Genomic DNA, 23,648 nt, shown 5'->3' with positions numbered 1-23,648 from the left:
CCCAGCTTGCACTGGAATGTGACATGAGGGAGTAATAAATCTTGATAGTATTAAGCCATTGAGAGAGATTTGGGAGAGTTTAGAAGATTATTCATTCATTAATTTATTCCTCAAATATTATAAATGATAAAGAATTATATAGAATAAATATAAGATCAGATACTTCAGAGGATGGCAAAGGTGGGACCATACTTTATCTAAATATTACAGTAAATTTCTAGAAACTATATGATCTTGAGTATTCTGCAATTTGTCCCTGTCAACATTTTGTTTCCCAAATCATATCCTGAATCAACATCATCTTATTATGATAATAATATGGTTACTCTTAGGGATAAACGTTAAGGCATTATTTAACATTCATGTCCATACTCTGCGCACAGTGCTAAGCATTTATGTGAATTATTTATTTTAATTTTGAAGTGACCCTACGAGGGAATTTTAATAATATACTCTTTACACTGAGGAAATTGATGGTATAAAAGTAAAGGTGATCTCACATCAAATAAATGGTGAATCCAGGATTCAAAAGAAGTTTTTTGCCTCTATGGCCATTCTTTTATTATGGCCACATTTTATTGTGGGTGATATTTGGTTCCAACAAATTACTGTTTGAACATTGGTAACTTACTTCAACGATTCTCCTGCCCATGTAGTTGTATATGCACTTTGTATATCACAGAGAAGGCTAACAAGAAAACCTGAAGTTGACAAATGTATTATAATCCTGGCTTTTCCCCTCCTACTGGATACTTTACACCCTGATTTTTATCAACATGCCAAAAAATTATCCTTGTATTAAAGGTGGATACACAGCAAAGAAATCACAGGTTGGGCTCCATGGTTCATGCCTGTAGTTCTAGCACTTTGGGAAGCCAAAGCAGGCTGATTGTTTGAGCCCAGGAGTTCAAGACAAGCCTGGACAACATGGCACAACCCCTTCTCAACAAAAAATACAAAAATTAGCCAACTGTGGTGGAGTATGCCTGTAGTCCCAGCTACTCAAGAGGCTGAGGCTGGAGGATCACTTGAACCCGGGAGGTGGAGGTTGCAGTGAGCCATGATGGTGCCACTGCACTCCAGCCTGGACAGCAAAACAAGATTCTGTTTCAAAAAATAATAATAATAATAAAAGAAAGAAAGAAAGAAAAAATGAAATTATAATGTTTTACTCAGAAATTATTCACTCATGACAAATTAACTGTTATGAGAAAAACCTCACTAAAGGCCAGGATCATTGCTCACTAAAATGTTTCTACCATTATAAATAGTATATTTGAAATTTGTGTTATTAGTTTATTTTCTTTTCATCTTTTCTTTTCTGAGACAGGGTCTTCCTATCTTGCATGAGCCAGAGTGCAGTAGTGCGATCAGTCACCGCTACCTTGAACCCTTGGGCTCAAGCAATCCTCCCACTTCAGCCTCCCAAGTAGCTAGGACTACAGGCACGTGTTACCATGCCTGGCTACATTTTGGGGGGCAGGGTGGGGTAGAGACAGGGTCCTGCCATATTGACTTAGTTGGTCTCAAACTCCTGGCCTCATGTGATCCTACTGTCTTGGTCTCCCAAAGCACTAGGATTACAGGTATGAACCACTGTACCCAGCCCTGATTGATGTATTTTCTAAGAACACAGATACTTTGACAGCTAAATAATAATGCAGAATGTTGTTTGAAAAACGTGAATTCAGAATGAAAATATTTTTATGGACAGAACATTTAATAACATCAAGTTTAATTAGCCTGATATTAATTCACAATAATAGTGGCCTTATCACTGGGACTGAAGTCCAGTGGAATAAAGTCCCCACCCTTGTCTCTGAACCATATTTGAAGAGGGTATTCTTATGCTGTTCCTGGCTTTCCCTTAATAGCTTTCATGGCTAAAATTTTTTTCTGTAAATATGTAATACCTTCTATTAGTTTTAGTCAAAGTCTGCTGGATAGGAATTAATCTGTTAAGATAACTTTGCGCATATTTTGCTAATTTATTTTGTGCTAATCTGCAATTTTAACAATCAAAGGGCAATCTCATTTTGTGTTCTTTATTTCAAATTTCTTGCTGGTGGCTTTCTCACTATAATCTATAAGAACCAACAAGAACTGAAAATAATTTCAGGACAAGAGAATGTAAACTGAAAGATCCTGGCTATCTATGAGAAATGAGTGAAGATAAATAATTGCAGCTGTTCTCTTTTTCTTTCACTTAAGGTAGAAACAGTGTGTTCACAGAATTCAGTTAATTATTACAATACACATCTTGATTACCATACTAAAACTCTCCAAATTCTTCCTATAAGAGGTACAATGTGTCTTTATAATGGTGCCGAACTGGTATGGTAGGCAAGAACTGCTGCACTGGAAGCAAGTAGTTCATAATAACTAAAAGCTATTATACAGTGTCAGAGAAAGGTAATGCTATATCAGTTGCACTCCATCAATAAAAAAGCTAGGTCTCTTCAAGCTTTATGCTGCCACGGTGCCATGAACTTCAAGAGCATTATCCAGTGGCTACAGTCTCAGTGTTCCTTTTTCCAACTAGGCAAATGCCAAGAGAAGTGCCTTCTCATAAACAAGTGTGTAGATGACAGTAAATGCAATAATAAGACTAATTAATCCACTGGGTGCTTCAAAAGTGGAGTAAGTCAGCCCAACAGAAACATATGATTTGTGTTCCTTTATTATTATTTCTTCTTTACCTGTGGAGCCAGAGGCAAGGAAGATGACCAAGAATTCAGACATGGGAGAAATCTGGATAAAGTTAGGAGCCTGTCTAATAGTTTAGAGCCTGGAAGATACTGTAGAGGAAAGTTGTTAATTGTTGTTTGTTTGTTTAGTGCTGAAGTAACTTTCTCTGGAGACACATCCTGAGCACTGTAAAGAACGTTGTTCCTCCCCAAATGCCTTTCTTCCTGGATCCAGCTACTTTTCTTTGAGTTGGAGAACTCATGCTTGAAAATCTCTGATTGATAACAGCACACTGATGGGTAGATATTATTTGATGGGAAGCTGATGATCATGCCAGCCTTCACTGTATTGACTAATGAAAAACCTCTGAAAATAACAACATGAAAAGGACAAGGAAAAAGATTATCAGTATAGAAAAGTCAAAATTTCTTAATAAGAGAAATAAAGACAAAAACCAGGTTACCAAAGCAAAAACAATTTTAAAGTATATTAATACCATATTTGTAATTTTAAAATTGTTATGGTGATTTGCTATGTTGTTAAGTTCACCGTTTTATTTTTTTATTATGGAGTTAATTTAATTGATAATAAAATGAAGAAAATTCCATTTAAATAAGTCTTGTCTATCATGTCACCATAAAAATTTGGTAAGGTTTGAATACTCAAGCTATTTCAGTAAAGCAAAGAAAGGTGAACAACTTGTGCATAACTGAGTATGTGCAATGTTATCCTACAAAAAATGATTAAATAAATAAACGGGGCCAGGTGCAGTGGCTCACAGTACTTTGGGAGGCTGAGGTGGGCGGATCACCTGAGGTCAGGAGTTTGAGACCAGCCTGACCAAAATGGTGAAAACCCATCTCTACAAAAATACACACACACACACACACACACACACACACACACACACACACACGCGCGCGCGCGCGCGCGCGCCCGCGCACGCGCCAGTCCTGATGGCAGGTGCCTGTAATCGCAGCTACTTGGGAGGCTGAGGCAAGAGCATCGCTTGAGCCCAGGAGATGGAGGTTGCAGTGAGTCAAGAGTGTGCCACTGCACACCAGCCTGGGTGACAGAGCGAGATTCCATCTCAAATAAATAAATAAATACATAAATAAAAATAAAAGGAATTTAAAAGAGAAAATTCTAAGTGAGTTTTGGGAAAAAAACAATCTTACAGATCCTACATATCTAATTGTATTACTGTATTTGATTATTAGCAACTGTACAACTATAAAAGATATGACACTACAAACCAAACTCAGCAACTATATGGTTTCATTTGATTCTGCTTTAAAAGTTTCTGTAGTCAGCAACAAGACGAATCATATTAATGGAGAGAAATCAGAAGAAACACAAAATTCTAAAAGAAAAAATATATATACTCCAAAGAAAAACTAGAAGAAACAGCTGATAAAATATTCAAGAGGTCATTGCTATCTGGCAAAACTAATGAGTGGGAAAATAACTCAAAGAAGAATGAAAACTTTATCATGTCTCCACTACTAATGGACAATAGCTTGGGATACTTGTCTAAAAACTGTACTTTTTTTTTTTAGAGACAGGATCTCTCTCTCTGTTGCCTAGGCTGGAGTGGAGTGGCACAATCATAGCTCATTGCAGCCTTGACTTCCAGGGCTCAAGTGATCCTCTTACCTCAGCCTCTGGAGTAGCTGGGATCGCAAGTGCACACCACCTCAAAAAACTGTACTTTTGGACAATGACTTTTGGTTAGTGTTTGTTTTGAACTCTGTAACTTAATAGTATGTGCATAATAAATAAATAAATAAATAATAGGCCATTAAACTTTTCCTGATTACTTTCAAGAAAGAATCTCAAGCTTGATTATAATGGTGGAGGAAGCTTCCATTTTAGAGAATAACTTGTTAGTCCTATGTAATTACATTCTGAGACACAAGATTTGACTTTCAAGTCCTAAAAAGTCATTACCATGATGCTCTACTTTAGTCATGTAACTGCAAATTTGTAAGGGTTTTATTTTCTAAAAACAGGAAATCAAAAGGAATAAAGTACTAGCCAAATTGACAATGATTTCTTTAAATTTATGGGAAACACAGTGCCTATAGTTCATTATTTCAGTGAAACATTTGGTTTGTCTTGTCAATAACTATTAAATGGGGGTAATATATAAAGATGAAGAAGCATTTCATCTTTTTCAATCAGAAAAAGAAAATGCATTTATCTTGTGAATTACCTGTACTGTTTCATGCATAGCAGCTGTATTGCTGCCACACATCTGTGGAAACACAATATCAGCCAACTGTTAATCAAGGATCACTTCCCTTCAAAGTGACTGATGATCCACTGTTAAAACAGCTTATAAAAATAACTTCTTTGAAAAGGTGCTTTAGGGTTTTCAGATACATCTTACCAGTCCTGCTAGCTTAATGCATGTTTGAAAGCTAATTTCTCATTAATATTTAAAGAAGAAATGGCTTTCGAACAAAATTTAAATAATCAATTTTATTTTAGAAATACAACATTATTGGCATTATTTTCATTTCGATTACAAGGAGTGATAATGTCCAAGATTGGCTTTTAAAACTGTTAATGAGCCCTGGCAATGCGAAAAAGATATGGATTAGGTAGATGTAATGAGATATGATTAAAGGGTGCAGGCACTGAAGGGTGTTGGAGAAATTCTATTCAGAAAGCATATAATTAGTGTCTGATAAAAGTACTTAGTAGATAAGATTTTTGAAGAAGAAAGGTTAAGATAAACACATACTTTATGACAAATCTGCTTAATTTTTCCCCTTTGGTTCTCTTACATACTCAATATTATGTTGAAGTTTCATACATAAATAATGTTTGTCGAATACTTGATGCAATTCTACCAGACAATTAGAGTGTTTTAATTGCCAGACAGGAGAGAAGAAAATGTGTTGAAACATCTTATTCCATTTTCAGTGTACATTTCTTTGTTGATTTATGTAATGTAGCTAATAATATACAACCTATCCAGGTTTTAAACAAACAAATGAACTTCTAAAAAGCAAGCTTTCCATAAGTTGCTAAGCAACTCCAAAGGCACATTTTATTAGTTTACTAAATAACATTTAGAGGAAGACAAATCCTTAAGAAGATTTCTAACTTTATTTTGTAAAAAGTAGAAAATCCAAGCAGGTACCCTTCTGATTTTCTTGTTTCTAAGGCCTCAGGGGTAGGCAAAGTTACTGGCATATTCAGAGTTATGTTTGTCTCACTAAGCAAAACATTTCTTACATTGAAATTGTTGCCATGATAAAAGTTAAGACCTGGGACTCACAGTGCAGCTCTCCAGAGTTGGAGCTCATGCTTCATTCCCATGACTGAGGGTTTTCCAAGCTCAGAAAAGCTGACATTTTGGGCATAGTAGTTTGTGGTTGTGGGGGTCCGTCCTGTGAATTTAACATGTTCAGCAATACACTGGTCCTCTATCTACCAGATGTCAGTAGTGGCCCCAGAGGTGCTGTAACTAAAAAATGTCTCCAGACATTGTGAAAAGTCTCCCAAGGGAGGGAAGGGACAAAAATCACCCCAGTTGAGAACGACTGCAATTGCATAAAGGGTAGATATGCTAAATGGAAAAAAAAAAAAAAAAACCTAGAGCTTAACTGGTGATGAAGATATTTTGGGGTTAGTTGCCTTCTCTCAATGTCTAACATCCCCTATCACTATCAATAATGAAAAATAAGGGGTAGTACTGATTCCAGTGGTACTCTGGCTTTTGTTCTATGCGAGATTCATTCCTGATTTCATCATTTCAATGCAATCAATTGTATAAAAATTGAGAAGGGACGTAATGATAGCTCTGACTATAGCCATTCTCTAACAGTACTGCATTCCAGAACTGCACCAAAATCTTTTCTCCTGCAGTTTTCCCTATATTCAGTAGCTGGCTAGAATATGTATGTGTATACATATGTATGTATGTATGTATGTATATATGTATGTTATTGAGATAAAGTTTTGCTCTGTTGCCCAGGCTAGAGGGCAGTGGCGCGATCTCGGCTCGCTGTAGCCTCTGCCTCCCAGGTTCCAGCAATTCTCCTGCCTCAGCCTTCTGGGTAACTGGGATTACAGACACAAGCCACCATGCCCGGCTAATTTTTGTATTTTAAGTAGAGACAGGGTTTCGCCATGTTGGCCAGGCTAGTCTCGGACTCCTGACTTCAGGTGATCCGCCCACCTCTGCCTCCCAAACTGCTGGGATTACAGGCATGAGCCAGTGCGCCCAACCTATAATCATTTTTAAAATAAAACTCAATTTTAGTAATGTCATCCTCTGCTCATAGGGCCACCATGGGTCTTTATTACCTCTACTATCAAATAGAAACTCCTCTGAATGGTCTTTAAGTTTTCCTTCAATTTACCACCAAACTCCATCTCATCAAACATCTTTCTCATCTTTACTTATGCCCCCTTTACTCTTCTTACACACAATCAACTTGCATATTCCAATCTCCATGTGTGACATGTACAGGACAAATTCATTTCCTAAAGTTTTAATAATTATTCCTTCCTTTACTTCTTATCAATATCATACTCTATTCTAAGAATGACAGGACTGCAATTATTGTGAGGTAATTATTTACTGAATGCCTTCAATATGCCAGACACCGAATATGGTTTAGTAGCTGTTTCTATCAATTTACATTTCATTATTTTGCCCAACCAGATTGTAAGTTCCCAGAGGGTAGGAGCAGGTCTTATTTGTATCCCTCTGACACCTCTTAATAATGATGCTAATAAATATGCTTAAATTGACTTGCAACTATAACATTTCAAATTACTGTCACGATTACTAGCTCACTGGTTATATATTTTCAGTATTTCACAGTCAATGAACATGGGTCATTAAATGCTCTAGGGAACAGACTGTGGATTACACAACGGGTGCTCAGTAGATATGCATTTAATACATGATGAGCGATTGAATTCAGTCTCACAACTTCACAACTCTTAACTGGTTACAAAAAATTCTTTTGGCATTTAAAAACAAAAGTTATTATAGAGAACAAGAACTGCCGAATGAGGCAGAAGACACAACACGGAAGTGAATTAAACTATAATATAGCAGCAGGAAAAACAAAAGAGGAGTCTTAGTTTCTGCCTCAAATTCACTACCAGAATTTAAATTCATTTCATAAGGTCTTGACCTCTTATCAAATAAAGCTGTTTTAAAAGAAAGCAAAATGCTGGGCACAGTGGTTTATGCCTTTAATCCCAGCACTTTGGGAGGCTGAGGTGGGAGAGTCACTTGAGGTCAGGAGTTCAAAACCAGCCTGGCCAAAATGGCAAAAGCCAGTTTTTACTAAAAATACAAAAATCATCTGGGCATGGTGGTGCACACATATAAGCCCAGCTACTCAGGAGGCTGAGGCAGGAGAATGGCTTGAACCTGTGAGGCAGAGGTTGCAGTATGCCAAGATGGCACCACTGCACTCCAGCGTGGGTGAGAGTTGGTAAAACCCAAAAACCTAAGAATCACAGCATTTTACCTCGTATGTATAAAGAAGTTCAAGAAAATATTTTCAGCACAGGTGTGTTGGCTCAGGCCCGTAATCCCAACACTTTGGGAGGTCCAGGCAGGCATATCACCTGAGGTCAGGAATTCCAAACCAGCCTAGGCAACATAGTGAGAACCCCTCTGACAAATAATTAGCTGGGCGTGGTGGCAGGCGGCTGTAATCCCAGCTACTTGGGAGGTTGAGGCAGGAGAATTGCTTGAGCTAGGTAGGCAGAGGTTGCAGTGAAGTGAGATCGTGCCATTGCATTCCAGTCTGGGTAACAGGGCAAGACCCTGTTTCAGAAAAAACAAACAAACAACAAGCAAACAAAACTCTACATAGTTTTTTCAACAATTTTTGGTGATTTGCCCCACACCTGTTTGGGGGAGTCCCTAAATAAATAACATTTAAGTGCCTGTAAAAACCATGTATTTATTAACTTTTCAACTGAATTCAGCCAAACACAGAAGTCAACTGATTTGAGGATACCCGTTAACCCTAGGCACAATATGCCTAAAGACAGAATATCATTTATCCAGTAATTCTTTCAACATGTATTGCGTGCCTACTAAGTGCAGACACTGGCCTAGGACCTGGAGGCCTAAATCTCAGCTGCTGGTATGAATTTGTACAGGGAATTCAGAAAGGGGAAAGTGATCTGAAAAGCCAAAAAAGATTTGTCTTCAATGAGCCTTTTCTCTCCACCTCTAGCTTTCTCGACCCTCAAATCTATGGAAGTGAAAAAAACTAAAGGACGTTCAAATTTTAAAGAGAAATTAAAGAAACAAGTTTAGGATCCCAGCAGCCACCTGGAAGATAGTGAAAACAGCTCCCAACGCTATCCATCATCCATGTGACTGGGCGGAAGTGCAGGAGAGCAAGGGGGCCGGAAATGCAGGGCCCGGCGCGGGGGAGGGGAAGAGTCACGGCCCGCGAGGGTTGGAGACCGGAAGTGCAGGTTCTCCCGTGCGCGGGAGAATGTCCCTGGACAGGGCGTGACGCTAAACCTAGGTCGCACGAGGCCTCTCAGAGATTCCTCCCACCACAAAGCCCCATCACAGTACAGAAGGCTTTTTGCAAAATAGGAATTTCTCAGCTTTTCCGAAGAGGTTCCTAAATGTGGCTGTAACCCTGACGTGAGGTTTGTAGTGAAGGGTCCGCGCTCTTCTCGCAGGGTTTTCTTAGACGAATTGGCGTCCCCCAAACCGGACGGGGAAGGGAAGGGACCCCTGGGCCTGGAGCCACGCGGGTGGGGCCGGGAGTGCTGAACTGCCCGGCTAAATGCGGAGCGGCGCCCCCTCCCTGAAGACTAGGGGAAAGAGGGACGGGGTCCGGGCGGACGCGATCGCAGAAAGCGGTCATTCGGGGGCACCGGAGCTCCGGCGGAGGCACCGAAACTGTGGCTGTTGGAGTGGTTGGCAGTGGCGTTTATTGAAAGAGGGGCGCTTTATTCTCTCCTCCCTCCTTCCCCGAAGCCGGGGCGACTGGCGGCGATCAGGGCCGAGAACTGGCTCCGGCCTCTGCGGACGCCCGAGGCGCGGGTGGCGCTTTGTGAGAGGTCGCTGGGGCGAAAGGGGTGCGGGGACGTACGCAGGGGGGCTCTTTTCAAATTGAGTTGTTCAGAATAAGGCTGTCTTCAGTTTTTTATCTGGGGTATAGAAAAGAAGCTAGAAACTCGGAGTCTCTCTGTCTCTGCCCCAAATTAATTGAGAAATTGTCAGCTTGCCCTGCAAATGCACTTCTCTTTACCTCTCTCAATCTTTTTCTCCATTCTCTACCACAGAGTCGCTCCCGCCCCTACCTTCATCCCACACATTTCAAGAGTCCCCTATGTATTCTACAAAACACAAAACGACCATTTGAGCCACTTTAGTCCTTCTCAGCATTAGGTGACTGATTTACATCAGAATAAAACTAGAGTTTCTTGCAGGTCTTAATGTAATTAAAATGCACCATCCCTGTATGTTCCCAAAGGAGTAGGAGGAAAAGTGTTTGGACAGGGGACTGATCTTCAATAGGTCTTCACAGCTTGGTTTATACCATCACTTTTAAGCTCTCTTCCACCTAGTTGTCACTGAGAATTCGGTTTGAGAGGAAATGGCTTTCTAGACGATTTTTCATCCAGATGATTTTTCATCATATTCAACTAAGAGTCTTTCTCATCCTCTAGCTCTCTGAATGTCGAAAAATATAATAGAAACTCTGCATTGATTTCCAAAGTTCTGATTTCCAAAGGAGCCCTAACTGTCCTGTCCTGCCTACACTGCCTGCCCTCTAACATCCTGGGAATGGGAAATAACACTGGGATCGGTGGCGGCAGAACTGCGCACCCTAACAACTTCTGATTGTTGAAAGGGGGAGGGGAGAATGGAAGAGAGGAATGGAAAGGCAAAAGAAAAAACATTTGTGTTCATTTACACATTTCCTGTGCAGAACAAAAAAGTCCCACCATCAGCAAAAGAAGTCTCTTCCTCCAAAATAGCAGCCAAAGAGAGAAAATTAGAATATGCATAAAGTCTTTCATTTTCATTCGCACAGAGCACGATTTCCAATTTCCGGCAGATTTGTATTTAAACTGCTCGATTAATCCCAATTTCTGAACAGCATTTTACTTAGCATTTTCCCAAAACTCACCTAAAGAGTTATTACTCCCTTCCCATCACCCTGTTTGGGAGCCTCCCTTTTCCCTATTCTCTGACTGAGAATAAGAATTTCATTGATAAGACTGTAACTTTATTTTTCCTGTCCATTGTTTTCCTTTTAAAACTAGGCTGATGCATTGGACCACACTTGAATGCAAGCTGGTTGTTGTCTGTGAAGTCGCGACTGCAAACGAGAGCCTGTTGGAAAGGATATGTTTTTGAAATGTGTACCTAAAAGAGAATAAACATGATAGGGCCAATAGACTCTTGCAGATCCACTCATATCATCAAAACCTTTCCTATTCTACCCAGGTCATCTTTTCACCACTAGAAATAGCTGAGATGCTTGGACATAATCCACCCTCCAAACCTTTCCTTCCCTCACTCCTTTTGAGGAGCTTGATAGACAATCAGAATCCTCTTCAAAGGAATATTCCTCTTCTTAAATATTCAGAGTGTCAGTCCATTAAATCTCCCTACAGCCCATTACTAAAATATTTTGCTTTGCCACTTGTGTAACAGATCTGGCTGTATCTGCCTTGAAATTTTCTTTGTTGGAAAAAATGTTATTGAGCTTCATTTGAATATCTTTTCTGAAATATCATCTCTTGACTTGGGCTTACGGCTCCTGCTTTTGAAACTGTATATGTTTATTTTACTTAGTAGTAGAATGTTAAAAGAATAAAATTACTACATATTGACTTACTGAAAAAAATAGATATCTTAATTCCATCAACCCCTACATTCCTCACTCTTGCACACCCCAAGACAGAAAGAACCCTTTATTTGATTCGTAATGTAATCTAAGCAAAATGTAGTGGTTCTGGCTTTCCTTCAGTGTTTGTAGATCACATATAAACCCCAATTATGATAGTCAAAAACTTAGAAATACTAATATTTGTTCCAGCTTTTCAGTTTCTGTAAAAAACATACATATTTGAACCATATGCAGCATAGTATATGTAATATAGGTGCATAAGCATTTAAATATATGGTTTAAGTATCTGGTTACCTAAACAGCCATTAAGATATTGGGATGTAGAAGCATATTAATTTTGTTAAATGGGTGCATAAACTGCATGTGTAATAGTGTCTGCATGACTTACTACTTTGAAATAACTGCTTTTATTGTTTCTGTCATGACAAAAGTATTACACAATTTATTTTAGTTGTGCATTTTTCTGTTGAGTTGGAGGTTCTCAGTTATATACCATTAAAACCAAAATGTTGGAAAATAAATTCTCAAAAGCCAGTTGGGAGTACATGTAACAGGATTGAAGGCCACATTTACTGGCAGTGCTGATTTCTTTTAATTTTCTTATTGAAACATATGATTGTTTCTTAACCACAGGAACAATTCAGACAAATAAGAAACTATCATAATAACAGAGTATTTTTCTTAAAATATTATTTTAATTAGAATTTTATTTTATATGGAAAGCTCCTATTTGATTTCAGGTTGCAGAACTGTACTTCCAGAAGAGTTGGAGTGAATTTAGTAGTTATGATTAGTGCAGTGAGAAGACTGGGGGTCTCACTGAAGAATAGATTGATATATAGTTACAGCCAGAGCTGTATTTCTCCCATTGCAGGCTTAGGCGAGATAAGCCTGAACATCACCTCAGAGAATTTATCATCAGAAATGAAAGCTCCTCATTCTTTGCTGATCTTTAGTGAAATAATATTCTCATGAACTGGAATTTTTTTCATACTTTTTACAATGAAAAGACTAGGAAGAAATGAAATGAACTAGGATTGTTCAGCCTCCCTGCCGTGAAAGGTGAAGAGACAGATGCATGGTACTACAGCAGGGAAGTTGCATTCTTTTTTTTTCCTTTTTTTTTTTTCTATCCCTCCCTTTCTTCCTTCAACTACTGCTTGGTTTTGGGATAGTGTGTATATGATTTTGAAGACAATATCTTCATTAAAATTTTCTAAAGGATAAAACTTGCTATTAATATTTATGCCTTTCTCTTTGTAATTTTTAAGGTGTACAGATCTTGCTTTTACATACATTACTAGGCTCTATTACTTTTCAAGAAAACAGAACAAAGAAAATATGTTCAACGGTTACTCTTCCTTGATCTAAAATTGTCCTTCTACAGCTAAGATCCTTCTCCATTTGGCCATAGCTGCTGGACTGCCAAAGAATTTCTGTCTCAGTCTCTGTTCTCTTCCATAATCACCCTTCTTCTCCTAACCAGCTTTCCTTCCCCCCTCACAAAAGAAGGAAGTTATAAAACAACCTGCTTTCACCTCAATATCTTCCTGATAAATATTGAGTCTAATTCCCTCCCAATCCGTTTTTTAATTTCATTCATTTTCTTTTTGGGGGGATAATGGTGCCTGGGGGTTCATGAGATGGGAAGAACATGGGGCTGAGAGGAGAGTTGGATTACTGCAGACACAGACTCACTGGCAGACACTTTCAAGCCTAGTCCTAGGAACTGGTGGCTGTGCTTTCACCTAAGCAATAAACCTTGGCAAGTTTACAGCTCACAAAAGCATTTTTCCCTTCTTCTGAAGAAATGGGCTGAGCTTTACTTGCCAGACCACCACCAGTTAGGAACATCTTTAACCTGCTCTCTTCCCTCCAGGTATACTCCCTTCACTTCATTATCCTCTTTATGTCTCTCTATCCCTAAAGGAATCAAGAGTTCATCCTGGGGGGTCTAATTCCTACTTCTTATGTCTTGCCCTATGGGCTGGCTTCCTTAGGGCCAGTGATCCCTTTGGACTCATAGGAACCTCAGTGACTCAGCCCTTCTCAAACTCCTCAGCTTTGTAAACTTGCTTCCCAAATAGGACAGCTTGCCCACTCACCAGCAGGGCTCCAGCCAGAAGGCACCTGGTCCTTTTACCCAAGAATCCCTTCACACGTCTGCCTCCGCACCCAGTTTCCCGCCCCCACCCGCCGGCCAAGGTTGGTTTATTTGGGAATGTCATCTGCAGGGCAGCATGTCTATAGCAATAAAGGGGAGTGGATACAAAAATTCTCAGTGCCATTAAAAAGACCTACCATATTAGACCAAGGGAGTCTCTATTAGGAAACTTGGGTTGGAATAGATCATCCATTTAACCAGTGAAACAAGAAATCAGAGAAATGCCTGACTGCAGCTGTGAACCACAAATTTCAGATAGAAATGGATTACATCTTCATCCTGTCAGCCAGATAAATTATTTTAAAATTGTTTCTGCTATTATTTGCATTATTATTATTAAGTTTATTTTTGTCATTATTGTAATTTTTGTTATTTATTTTTGTTGTTGTTGCAGCTATTATACTATTCAACAGAAGTTTAGAAAGATTAGTCAGATTAATTAGTTTATTGGTAATTTAAAGCTGAAAACCAGTAATTAAGCCAAAAACTAAAAATGATCAGGGATGATTCATACTAATGTAGGATTTGGGAAGAAGAGAACCTAAGTTTTGGACATAAAATTTGGCAGCTGTGAAATAAATAGGACTTGGGGATAAAAAAAATAACTGAAATTTTCTTAGTCATTCAATCACTCCCCCTCCCCCAAATGCAGCTAAGATTATTCTGTATTTGCTTGGTAGAGGAAAAAAAATTCTATTTGTTTTTGTTGACAGGGAACAAAGATCCCATGTATGTTCTTCATGTGATTTGCATTTTCATGTGGATTCCCTCTGCTCAGGACCAACCAAACATTTAAGATCACTCCCCTCCAAGTTTGACTCTTTTATCTCTTTGCTCTTGTTAGGCACCTCTCTGAAGAGGGTGCATCATATAAGACAGGTATACAATTTCAGCCCTCTCAGACATTCTGTGGAATACAAATTCAGTAATGCAATTTTCTTCACAACATGCTCTGTTCTCTTTCAAATATAATTAATGTTTTGATAGTATAGTTCTTTAACTACATACATACACACAAAAACAGACATACCCTCTAGCTTTGCTGTTTGTGTATCTAAAGCAGAAGTGGATGCAGGCCTTTGAGTGACTCCTAAAATTCCTCAACTCCAGCCCACAGAGAAGAAATCTGTTTAGGTAAAAACTGCACAGTCTGTTGCCTATCCAAAAATACGTAAAACAATTAAAAATTGTAAGCTCCTAGGATTTAATACTAATTTTTCTGTTAAATTTCCTAGAAAATAAAGGATATTCTGAATTGATAATTAGATACAGACATTTACTAGAGAACAGTTAAAATAAACAAAAACACTGTCCTAAAACCCTGGTTGTCTTTTCCAAGTTTTGATGATGGAAATTGAATTTCAAACTCTTCCAAATTGACAGATGTATAAAAACTAGCAACCACAATAACATAACTACAATGACTTACATTAAAAAATTGCTTACTCTATCAAATACCTCAGCTGTATAGTTTAGTTGAATTAACTCTCTTAATTGCTATCAGTTGTATATAGACATATTTGTATGTGAAATAGATGGTCCCAACAGACAGACACAGATATGTAGATCACATTATGGCCAATAGGAGTTAAGTGTGTAAATCCTGAGCTTCCACATTCAAGTGTACTATATCCCTAAAATTTCATTTCTTCAAATGGATTACAATTAAAAGAGAACAACTAACCTTGCAGATTGCAGGGAATCACATATTTTCTGTCTTTCATATAGAAAATATGTATTATGTAATGCTTAATCCAATAAAAATATAAGCTTTGGTCTCCCTATGTTGTTACTGAGTTGAAGAAGCTAGATCTGTGGCACTAGAATACTGATTTCCAAGCATCATGGCCATTTTGTTTGAATTATGAATATATAAAAAATGCTGGTAGGGGAAATATGTGACACATTTCTTTCCACAGATTTTTTAGAGGGAATGTGTGAAAGATTTTATAAAAATCTTTTAAAGTTTTTTCTTAATCTTCATGTGATATTTAATGTTTGGAATTATTAAAGAAGATAAAAGAATCAATAAGGAAGGGAGAACACGCGACTGATTTCAAATAGGTCTTACTGAATGAGAACGAAAATATTTTCCAGTGCAGTTTTGCAAAAAAAGAGGGAGGGTATAATCAGTGAAAATCTCATTTGTATTTTTTTGTTATGATTTTAGATAATAGCCAACTAGGGTTCCTTTTCCATTACTTTGCTCCAAACTATTTTCCTTGAAAGCATAAATGTGTAAACGACTTACACCTTTATTCTCTCACAGGCTAATACACAAACAACAAATATTTTCGTTAAATACTTGATAGAAAAAGCCCTTACAGGTCTACAAATTCAGTCTTAGTACAAGACTACATTACCAGTCCAGTTGTTTAGATACAAGTGACCTGACATTCGCCTTTAGTGAGCTATAAAGCAATATATAAAAGGAAGATTTTTACAGCATTGATCAGCAGTGATGTGTGAGCTATCAAGAAGAAATTATCCCTTAGACATTTTATATTTGTTCTGATTCTTCCTCCTTATTCCTTTCTTCCAATTTGTTCTTTGAGAGAGACACGACTAATTCTCTGATTTTCCAAATGAGGTTTTGTTTGGCTCAGATTAATATTAAAGAAGATCACATACACGGTCGAAAAATATTGTTATTTTTCTTTAATGGGGAAAATTGGACTCCCGCGTGTCAGATCTGTGGATTTCCAAAAGGCAATGGAAATGGTACTGACATCACTTTGCACTTTAACAATCGGATTTGGTCAGGGTACAAGTTGTTTGTTTAACCCGACAGCTCGGTGCACCCTGTCGCACGCTTTGCACACTCATTAAAACGATTATTCACGACCTGTCGAGTGTTTTCGGGTTCATTCACAGGAAAGGCTTGGAGCGAGGGAGAGCAATTCAAGTCAACACTGTCCACTACCCCTATGCATGTGAGGACGAGTAGCTGCGTGCGTAAAAAGACGGAGGGAGGGGTGGGTGAGTACGCCTTAGCTATAAGTCCTGTTCATCCCATGCTCTGGAATCTCAGTCTGGACAGAATGCCAAGAACGCTTGGTCCTACAAGGACCACGTCGTTGCTACGTTAACTTCGAGGGCTTGGCACAAGACAGAAAAAAAAAAAAAAAAAAAAGGAAAATAAAATAAACTCAAAACTCTCCCTCTGCTCCTCTTTTCAACCTTCTGCAAAACTTTTTAAGTCCCAGGACTCGCCCACCTTCGGTCTGCAGCCACCCGCCGGACTGAGAGCAGCTCCACCTCTCACAGCGCGGACGCTAAGGATAAGTAGTTTCAGGAAAGCTCGCCAGGGTGAGAAGATTAATTCCTTTTCCATCTCCCAAGGCCCTATCGTTCTAAAAATAAAAAATAATAAATAAATAAATTAATTAAATAAATAAATAAATAAAACATTGCTATATTCCTTGCACAGACTGGGGGTGGTTGGTTGGCCCAAAAGATAAAGAATAGGGCTGTTAACAGTATTTGGTAAATGTATTACAAACTGTTAACAAGGAAGAATTAATCCTCCAAACTTCAATAAAAATCCTACAAAATGATCATTAAATAGCCCTCAATAAATTAGGTCACTTTTTTTCTCTCAATTTTAAAGTCATCTTTAAATATTTTGTAATGGTGATAAGAGAGGCACAGACATTAACGCATCTCAATATCCCACTGTTGCTCTGTGCTTATAAAAGGCACACTACGGGGTCTTTAGTTTTCCTATTTGTTCAAATGAATTCTGATATGTAACATTCCTGTGAGATATTAGTTCAAGAGATGTCTATCTTTGTAAGTTATAATCACACATAATGTTAAATAATACAAAATATGTGTGTGTGTGTGTGTATATATATATATATATATATATATATATATATACTATATACTCAAGAACTCCAGATTGTCTCATTCAGCCTAAGTACCCCTGGCATAATTCAGAGTTAATAGATGTTTTAAAACACATGTATTATGTCTATATTCAAATGATTGCTACTTGATTTTTCGTAAACAGCATTAATAAACTCAATGGCCAGCTTATTGTTATGAGGGTAACTTTATCATGCCAATGGAAAAAGACAACAAAGCTCATTTAGCAGTTTCATTCTATTATATCTGGCATCACAAAATCATCTATTTTTCTATTTTATTGAAGCACATCAATACAATGTATGAAGAAAAGAATGGAAGTTTTCAAGCAGCATGAGGTTTTAATCAGAAACAGATTCCTAATTGCTAAAAAGCAAGTATGAATAAGTAATTTCATAATCTCCTTGGGTTGCCATAATTCACTATCAGGTTTACTTAAAATGGATCTGTCAAGTGTGTTTCGCTTCCTATATAAGCTCTTTCATTAAAAGCAACCCACGATAATAATCAAGAGGCAGATGCTGAAATATGTAAGTAAATAACTGAAAGTCTCTGCATAAATAAACACAAATCAATGTAGTAATAGACAACACTATTGATGTAGGAATGATCGATTTTAGTTTTCTAACCTGCAAGCAGAGATTGCAATGTATAATTAAAAGTATATTTTTCAACTCCATTAATACTACTACTGGAAAAAAAATTCTTTCTGCCAGTTCTACCTGAATCTACTTTATTCCTTCTAGTGTATTTCTGATGGGATGGGAGGAGTACTCTGTTTTTTCTACAAAAGCTTTGCCAAACTTTAAAATGACATCATTAATTATATAAATTATAAAAGTATCAAATAATAAAATTACCACCTAATTCTTGCTCTGAATTTTTCAACCTTTATCCCAGCCTCTAATTATTCATTCAGCACATTTTAATAGGAAAAACACACAATAGTGCTTATTATTTTTAAAGATCTTTTTCAACTACTGTAGTACATTTTGGTTTAAATATTCTTCGGGCCTTTTGTTGAAACAAATAAGATGTCATTTCTTCAGTACACTATGGAAGCTCTCACACCTATACTTGCATATGGAAGCACCATGAAACAAGCAAGGAGAAAAAAAAACTGCGTTGTTTCAATATTGTTTCATATAATGATTGCAAAACAAACTAGTATCTGACTTAAAGAAATAAATATAATTTGGATTTCTAGAAATTCACATCTAAAACAATGTTTTAGATTTTGCTAAAAGTTAAATTTTCTTTTTGAGAATATGTATCCCTGGAAGGCCGAATTGACTTAGATTAGCAAGCACCAGTATGTGATGAGTTTGAATATTTAGATTCTGGAGAGTAATGAAAATACAGTGTTCATATTTTTTCTTCATCAACAAAGATGCTTATTTACATTCATTCTTGAATCCAGGCTTCTCCAGCACAAGCCTTCAAAAGAATGTCTTCTTTATGAAATTCAGCTACTTTGAAAGGGATTTTTTTTCCTATGTGATATCACTGGCACACAAATATTGATTTTCATTGTCTTTATAATATTGTATCACAAAACACTCTCTCAGACTTCTCTCCCATCCAGGGCCAAGAATTCAAGGGCAACCGAATCCAAAAGGAAAATATCATCAGTTATTATTTAGGGCTAATTTAACAGATAATTTAACTTCAAACAACAATGATCAGGTCATTAAATTTCAGAGCAATGAGAAAATGAAAGAACTGAGAGACAACTCTCCATAACCCCATTACAGATTTTAGTCTTCGTGCTCAATCAACGGAATCAAAAACGTCTACGCAGGAAGATATGTTTTCACCTTAAACGCATTGATTCAAAGAATGACACAATAGGAAGAAATGAGGAGGAATAAAGTTGAAGACGACGACTCCAGTTTCTGAGAGTGCCAGCGGAGTAGGCAAATTCAACCTAAGCCGAAAATGAACCCAAATATGTTTGTTAATTAAATATTCCCTTTCATTCCAACACGAATCTCAAATCTGTAAATGTCCAACATGCTTTCCTCCTATGCCGCTTTTCTGCAAGATAGGGAAGATAGGACCGAAGATACGGAAAAAGATTACCTGTGCTAAGCAACAGACCACGAAACAAAACGTGTGGCATTTTATTTTCCCTCTCACCCTCACAAACATAATTTGTGAATTATTTGTTATCATTTTAAATGCCTTTTCTGATCACAACACTTTCAGAATGTCTGCCTACCTCAGGGTATTATAGAGGAGCTGGTGAAGAAGGTGTTGAATCATAGAAATTGAGTCTTACTTGCAGGGGAGGGCGGGTGAGGGGGGAGTCGGAAGTGGACCACCTCTGTTCTGCGTAGCCCTTCCTTCCCATCGCCTTTCCCAGACTGAAGATGACCGCCTGAGAATCTCCGCACTCGCGGGATACTCTGCCCACCGGAGTCCCGGCCTCCCTTTCACCAACAACTGGCCGCCTTCAGTGCTCTTGGAATTCCCACCCCGAGGCTACCTCTTTCCCTGTGAGACCCCTCCACCTTGGACCACAGGCTTGGGCAGAGGGAAGCAAAATGGGATAGAAAGCGAAGGGGGAGTGGGGTAACAAGTGGAGAGGAGAAGAGATGTCCATTACAGAGCAAATAATTTTATCTACTAGCTGAGAAGTGCTGAGATCTGAAACCGCATCGGGTAAACAAAAGGCAACAACTTTGGGAGGCGAAAAAAGGTTGGGGGGAGGTGGTGGCACAGAGAAGATTAAGAAGAAAGGGAAAAGGTAGGGAAGCGCGCCAGCCAAGGTTCTGAAGTCACTATTCTTGGCATCAGCCAATATGAGCTACCAAACGTACAGCTCTGCTTGTCCTGGGCAAGAGCGCCCTCACGTTGCTGCTCCCTGCGCAGCGCCCGGCTTCACCCTCTGCGGGGATCTCCGCCGCAACGTCCCGAGAGCTCCTCTCCTCCTCTGCCACCGCGCAGCCAGGGCGGCCCCAACTCAGCAGCTTAAGTTACTTCTCCACACCGGTTCAAAACCCGAGAAAACAACGCTGCCGCGTCCCTGCCACAACGACTTCAAGTCCCGCCATTATGCCACCTCTCCATCTTCACCCGGGAGTCCCTGAGGCGCCGGGAAGGCTAATTAATAGGACACCGCGACGAGAGTCCCAAATTCGCTTCGGGCCGAGCCAACCTGTGTCTGGCGCGTGCTCTCAGCCACTCTGGAACAGAGAGGCTCTCGAGCGTACTACCGAAGTCTCCTAAGTGTGCATTATGAATCAATTATTTGCCTGAGATTTCCAAAGCCAGGAACTGAGATATTCCCAGCAGGGACAAAGTCAAGCCCAGAACGGTGTTCATTTCCCTAGTCTTTCGAAGAGACAGAAGAGGAGACTCCCATACGCACCCAGTGCCTCGCCCGACCCGGAGCAGCCGGGCTAAATCCGACTGAGACCCTGGTGTGACCCAGGCCAAGGAGCTGGGGGCGGAGGGCCAGCTCTGGGGAAGGTTGGCGATGTTAGTGTACAAATAGAGAGAGAAGGGCGATCCAAAGAAGAAGAAGAACTTTAGAGAGAAGCAGGTTCTTGGCTCTGGAGAAAAGAGCTTTAACTGAAACAGGGATAGCTAATAACCCTGTGTTTGAGCGTTAAGAGCGTCCCGGAAGTTCCTGTAGCAACCGTAAGACTCAGAAATCATATTTCCACGAAATGAATTAATTTACACTTTAGGACCTATTTCAGTCTCCCACTACCACTTCTCCGTATAATTTTTTCTCGTTTTCTCTGTGTTCCTTTTGCCGTGTCTACATCCTTTTGAACTGGGGATTCACCGTGATTTCTGTCAACGTGGAAAAAAATGTGCATCCTTTCAGCTACGTCTGTTGGTAGTGAGCCTGCTAACATTTTCTGAGAAAAGATGAACACTTAAGGCCAGGACCCCAAAGTCAGGCGTTAAAACTCAGTCAAAAGCAGTCAGTTACACATATTCCCTACCCCACCCCTTCCCCTCTGAAAAGCACTTTCACTTACGGATCTTTGCTGTAAGAGCGCTTCCAGTCCTGATATCCTTTTTCTCGGCATCCTTCGGACAACCTCAGGCAGAGCCTTAGGTGGTGGGGAAAAACAAAAACAAAACACAGTAGAAATCTGGAGGGAGACAAGAGGCACAAAACATAACAATACATCGTCTATTTGCCAGCCTGGAGCCCTCTTGGCCTACATACTAAGGATAAGGTCCCTAGAATTGACCGCTAGGGTGGGGAATGGGTGCCTTTGGGAGCCAAAATCTGAGGCTGATTATTTTAACTGCTGGTGATTGAGGGGAAAGGGCCCTGAAGGGAGGATAGAAAGGGGGAATGAATGGTATAGAGAAAAGAAATCCTTTACAAAAAGAAAAAAAAAAAAAAAAAAAAAAGCACACAAAAGAAAATCTAGCATGAAGTACTAACTGGGAAAGATCTCTAGCACCTTTTAACTCTTACAGGTAGGTAGTTCTTAGGAAGAATGCAGATGTGTGTGCCCAAAAGACAGAATCTAGATGACCTCTATTCTATCCGTATCTCCAGGATCTGGCCTTAAGTAGAAAAATAAAGAGGGGAAAATTTTAATTCAAGTTTCACCTACCCTGCTTGTTGGAATGGCTGTGCAGATTTTCATGCTGGAGAGTTCCATCTGTCTGGCAGAAGCTGAAGTGGTGTTGGGGGCAGGTTATCTGGTGAAGTAGGAATGTACAGGAACCCCGCCCTCTAGGCACAGTTACACAACCCCAGCAACCCATCTCAGCCAGTTCTAAAACCTCTAATGATCTTCACCTTCCCCCTTTGTTAGTCTAATTCTCCAACAGGCTTTTAGTCTCAAACACAACCAGCCACTTTAGCTATTCATAAAATTAATTTCTCAAAAGCAAAATTTTCCCAATGCATGCAATTTCCTCAACAATGTTGTAGAAAATACACTTTTTTTTAAGAAACCACACTTCTATAGACTTCTAAATATATTGAATTTATCCACGTATTTGGGTGAAATATGCACCAACTTAAATATATATTAAAATCAATACACTATGAGACTAAATTTTTGCCTCTCTGCCTTTGATTTTATGCAAGTCACATAAACTACCTGAAGGCTTCCCACAAATACCATAAGGATATTTGTATTAAACCTTGTTAGTTCTAGACTTTATGTTCATTTGGTTCCCAGTTTTGTAACAGGCTGAAGAAACATACTTGAAATAATACTTTAACTCCTCTAGTTCAATTACATCACTTTCTCAGTGTTTTACATATTAATATTTTTTGTTAACTTTACAACAGACAAATTCAAGTAAAATACTTTAAACCTGGAAATAAACTTTAATTTGGGATTTCAAGCTTTAAGTTGTGATGAGTTTCAGTTCCAGAATCTCACAAAGGACAACCTTCGTCTTATTAAAAACAATGATAAATATGAAAGAAAATAATCCTCAAAAGTTTTGAAGTGTATTTCTGACATAAACTAATTTTAACGGTCAAAGTTGGAGACAACAAATAACACAAGATTACAACCCGTTCGATGCAAAACTGTATTATATGCCACACCAGACTGTCATGTGTTTTTTGAGAAGATAAGTTGAGGGATGATAGGATAGGTCAAGGGAAATGAGATGTTCATACTAGGCTTCAGGAAGCCTTTACAAAGTTCTCTCTCCATATATCCACCTTCATGTCTAGTATACCTAACAAACTTCTAATCATATCCATTATATATAATTTGGACATGGGTCCAAGCAGAACTTCCACTCCAGTACTTTGTTTCTATGAATTAAAAGAAATCAGTTTTACTCTTGACTTCAAAGTATGATGTTCGTCATTAAAATTCTATTTATCTGTCACCCAAATAAACACTTATAAACACAAATAAGTATACTTATTTAATGTGGCCAAAAAAATACTCATGCAGGAAAACTTTCTTCTATATCTATATCCCTTTACCTTAGCACAAGAGTTCAAATTTCTTTTTAACGTTTGGTAAGCAAAATTCTATATTTCCCCTGTGTTAATACATTCTTAATCCACAAATAAAATCCATGGCAAAAGCAAACAATAAATC

General features: G+C 38.6%; 1 protein-coding gene across 1 annotated transcript; it reads right to left on the bottom strand.

The window, feature by feature from the left end:
- Nucleotides 1-1,689: 1,689 nt before the first annotated feature.
- FOXG1 (forkhead box G1) lies at nucleotides 1,690-22,268 on the bottom strand (the record flags this gene model as incomplete). The annotated part of the gene is given in 4 exon segments (XM_077938814.1): nucleotides 1,690-3,054; nucleotides 21,591-21,595; nucleotides 21,597-21,707; nucleotides 22,185-22,268. Coding segments are annotated over 4 exon segments (570 nt in total), but the record flags the coding sequence as incomplete, so codon positions are not given.
- Nucleotides 22,269-23,648: the final 1,380 nt, after the last annotated feature.

This window comes from Macaca mulatta, chromosome 7 (assembly GCF_049350105.2).
Source record: "Macaca mulatta isolate MMU2019108-1 chromosome 7, T2T-MMU8v2.0, whole genome shotgun sequence".
NCBI classification, from domain to species: domain Eukaryota; kingdom Metazoa; phylum Chordata; class Mammalia; order Primates; family Cercopithecidae; genus Macaca; species Macaca mulatta.
This window is presented reverse-complemented; position numbering and strand designations above follow the sequence as displayed.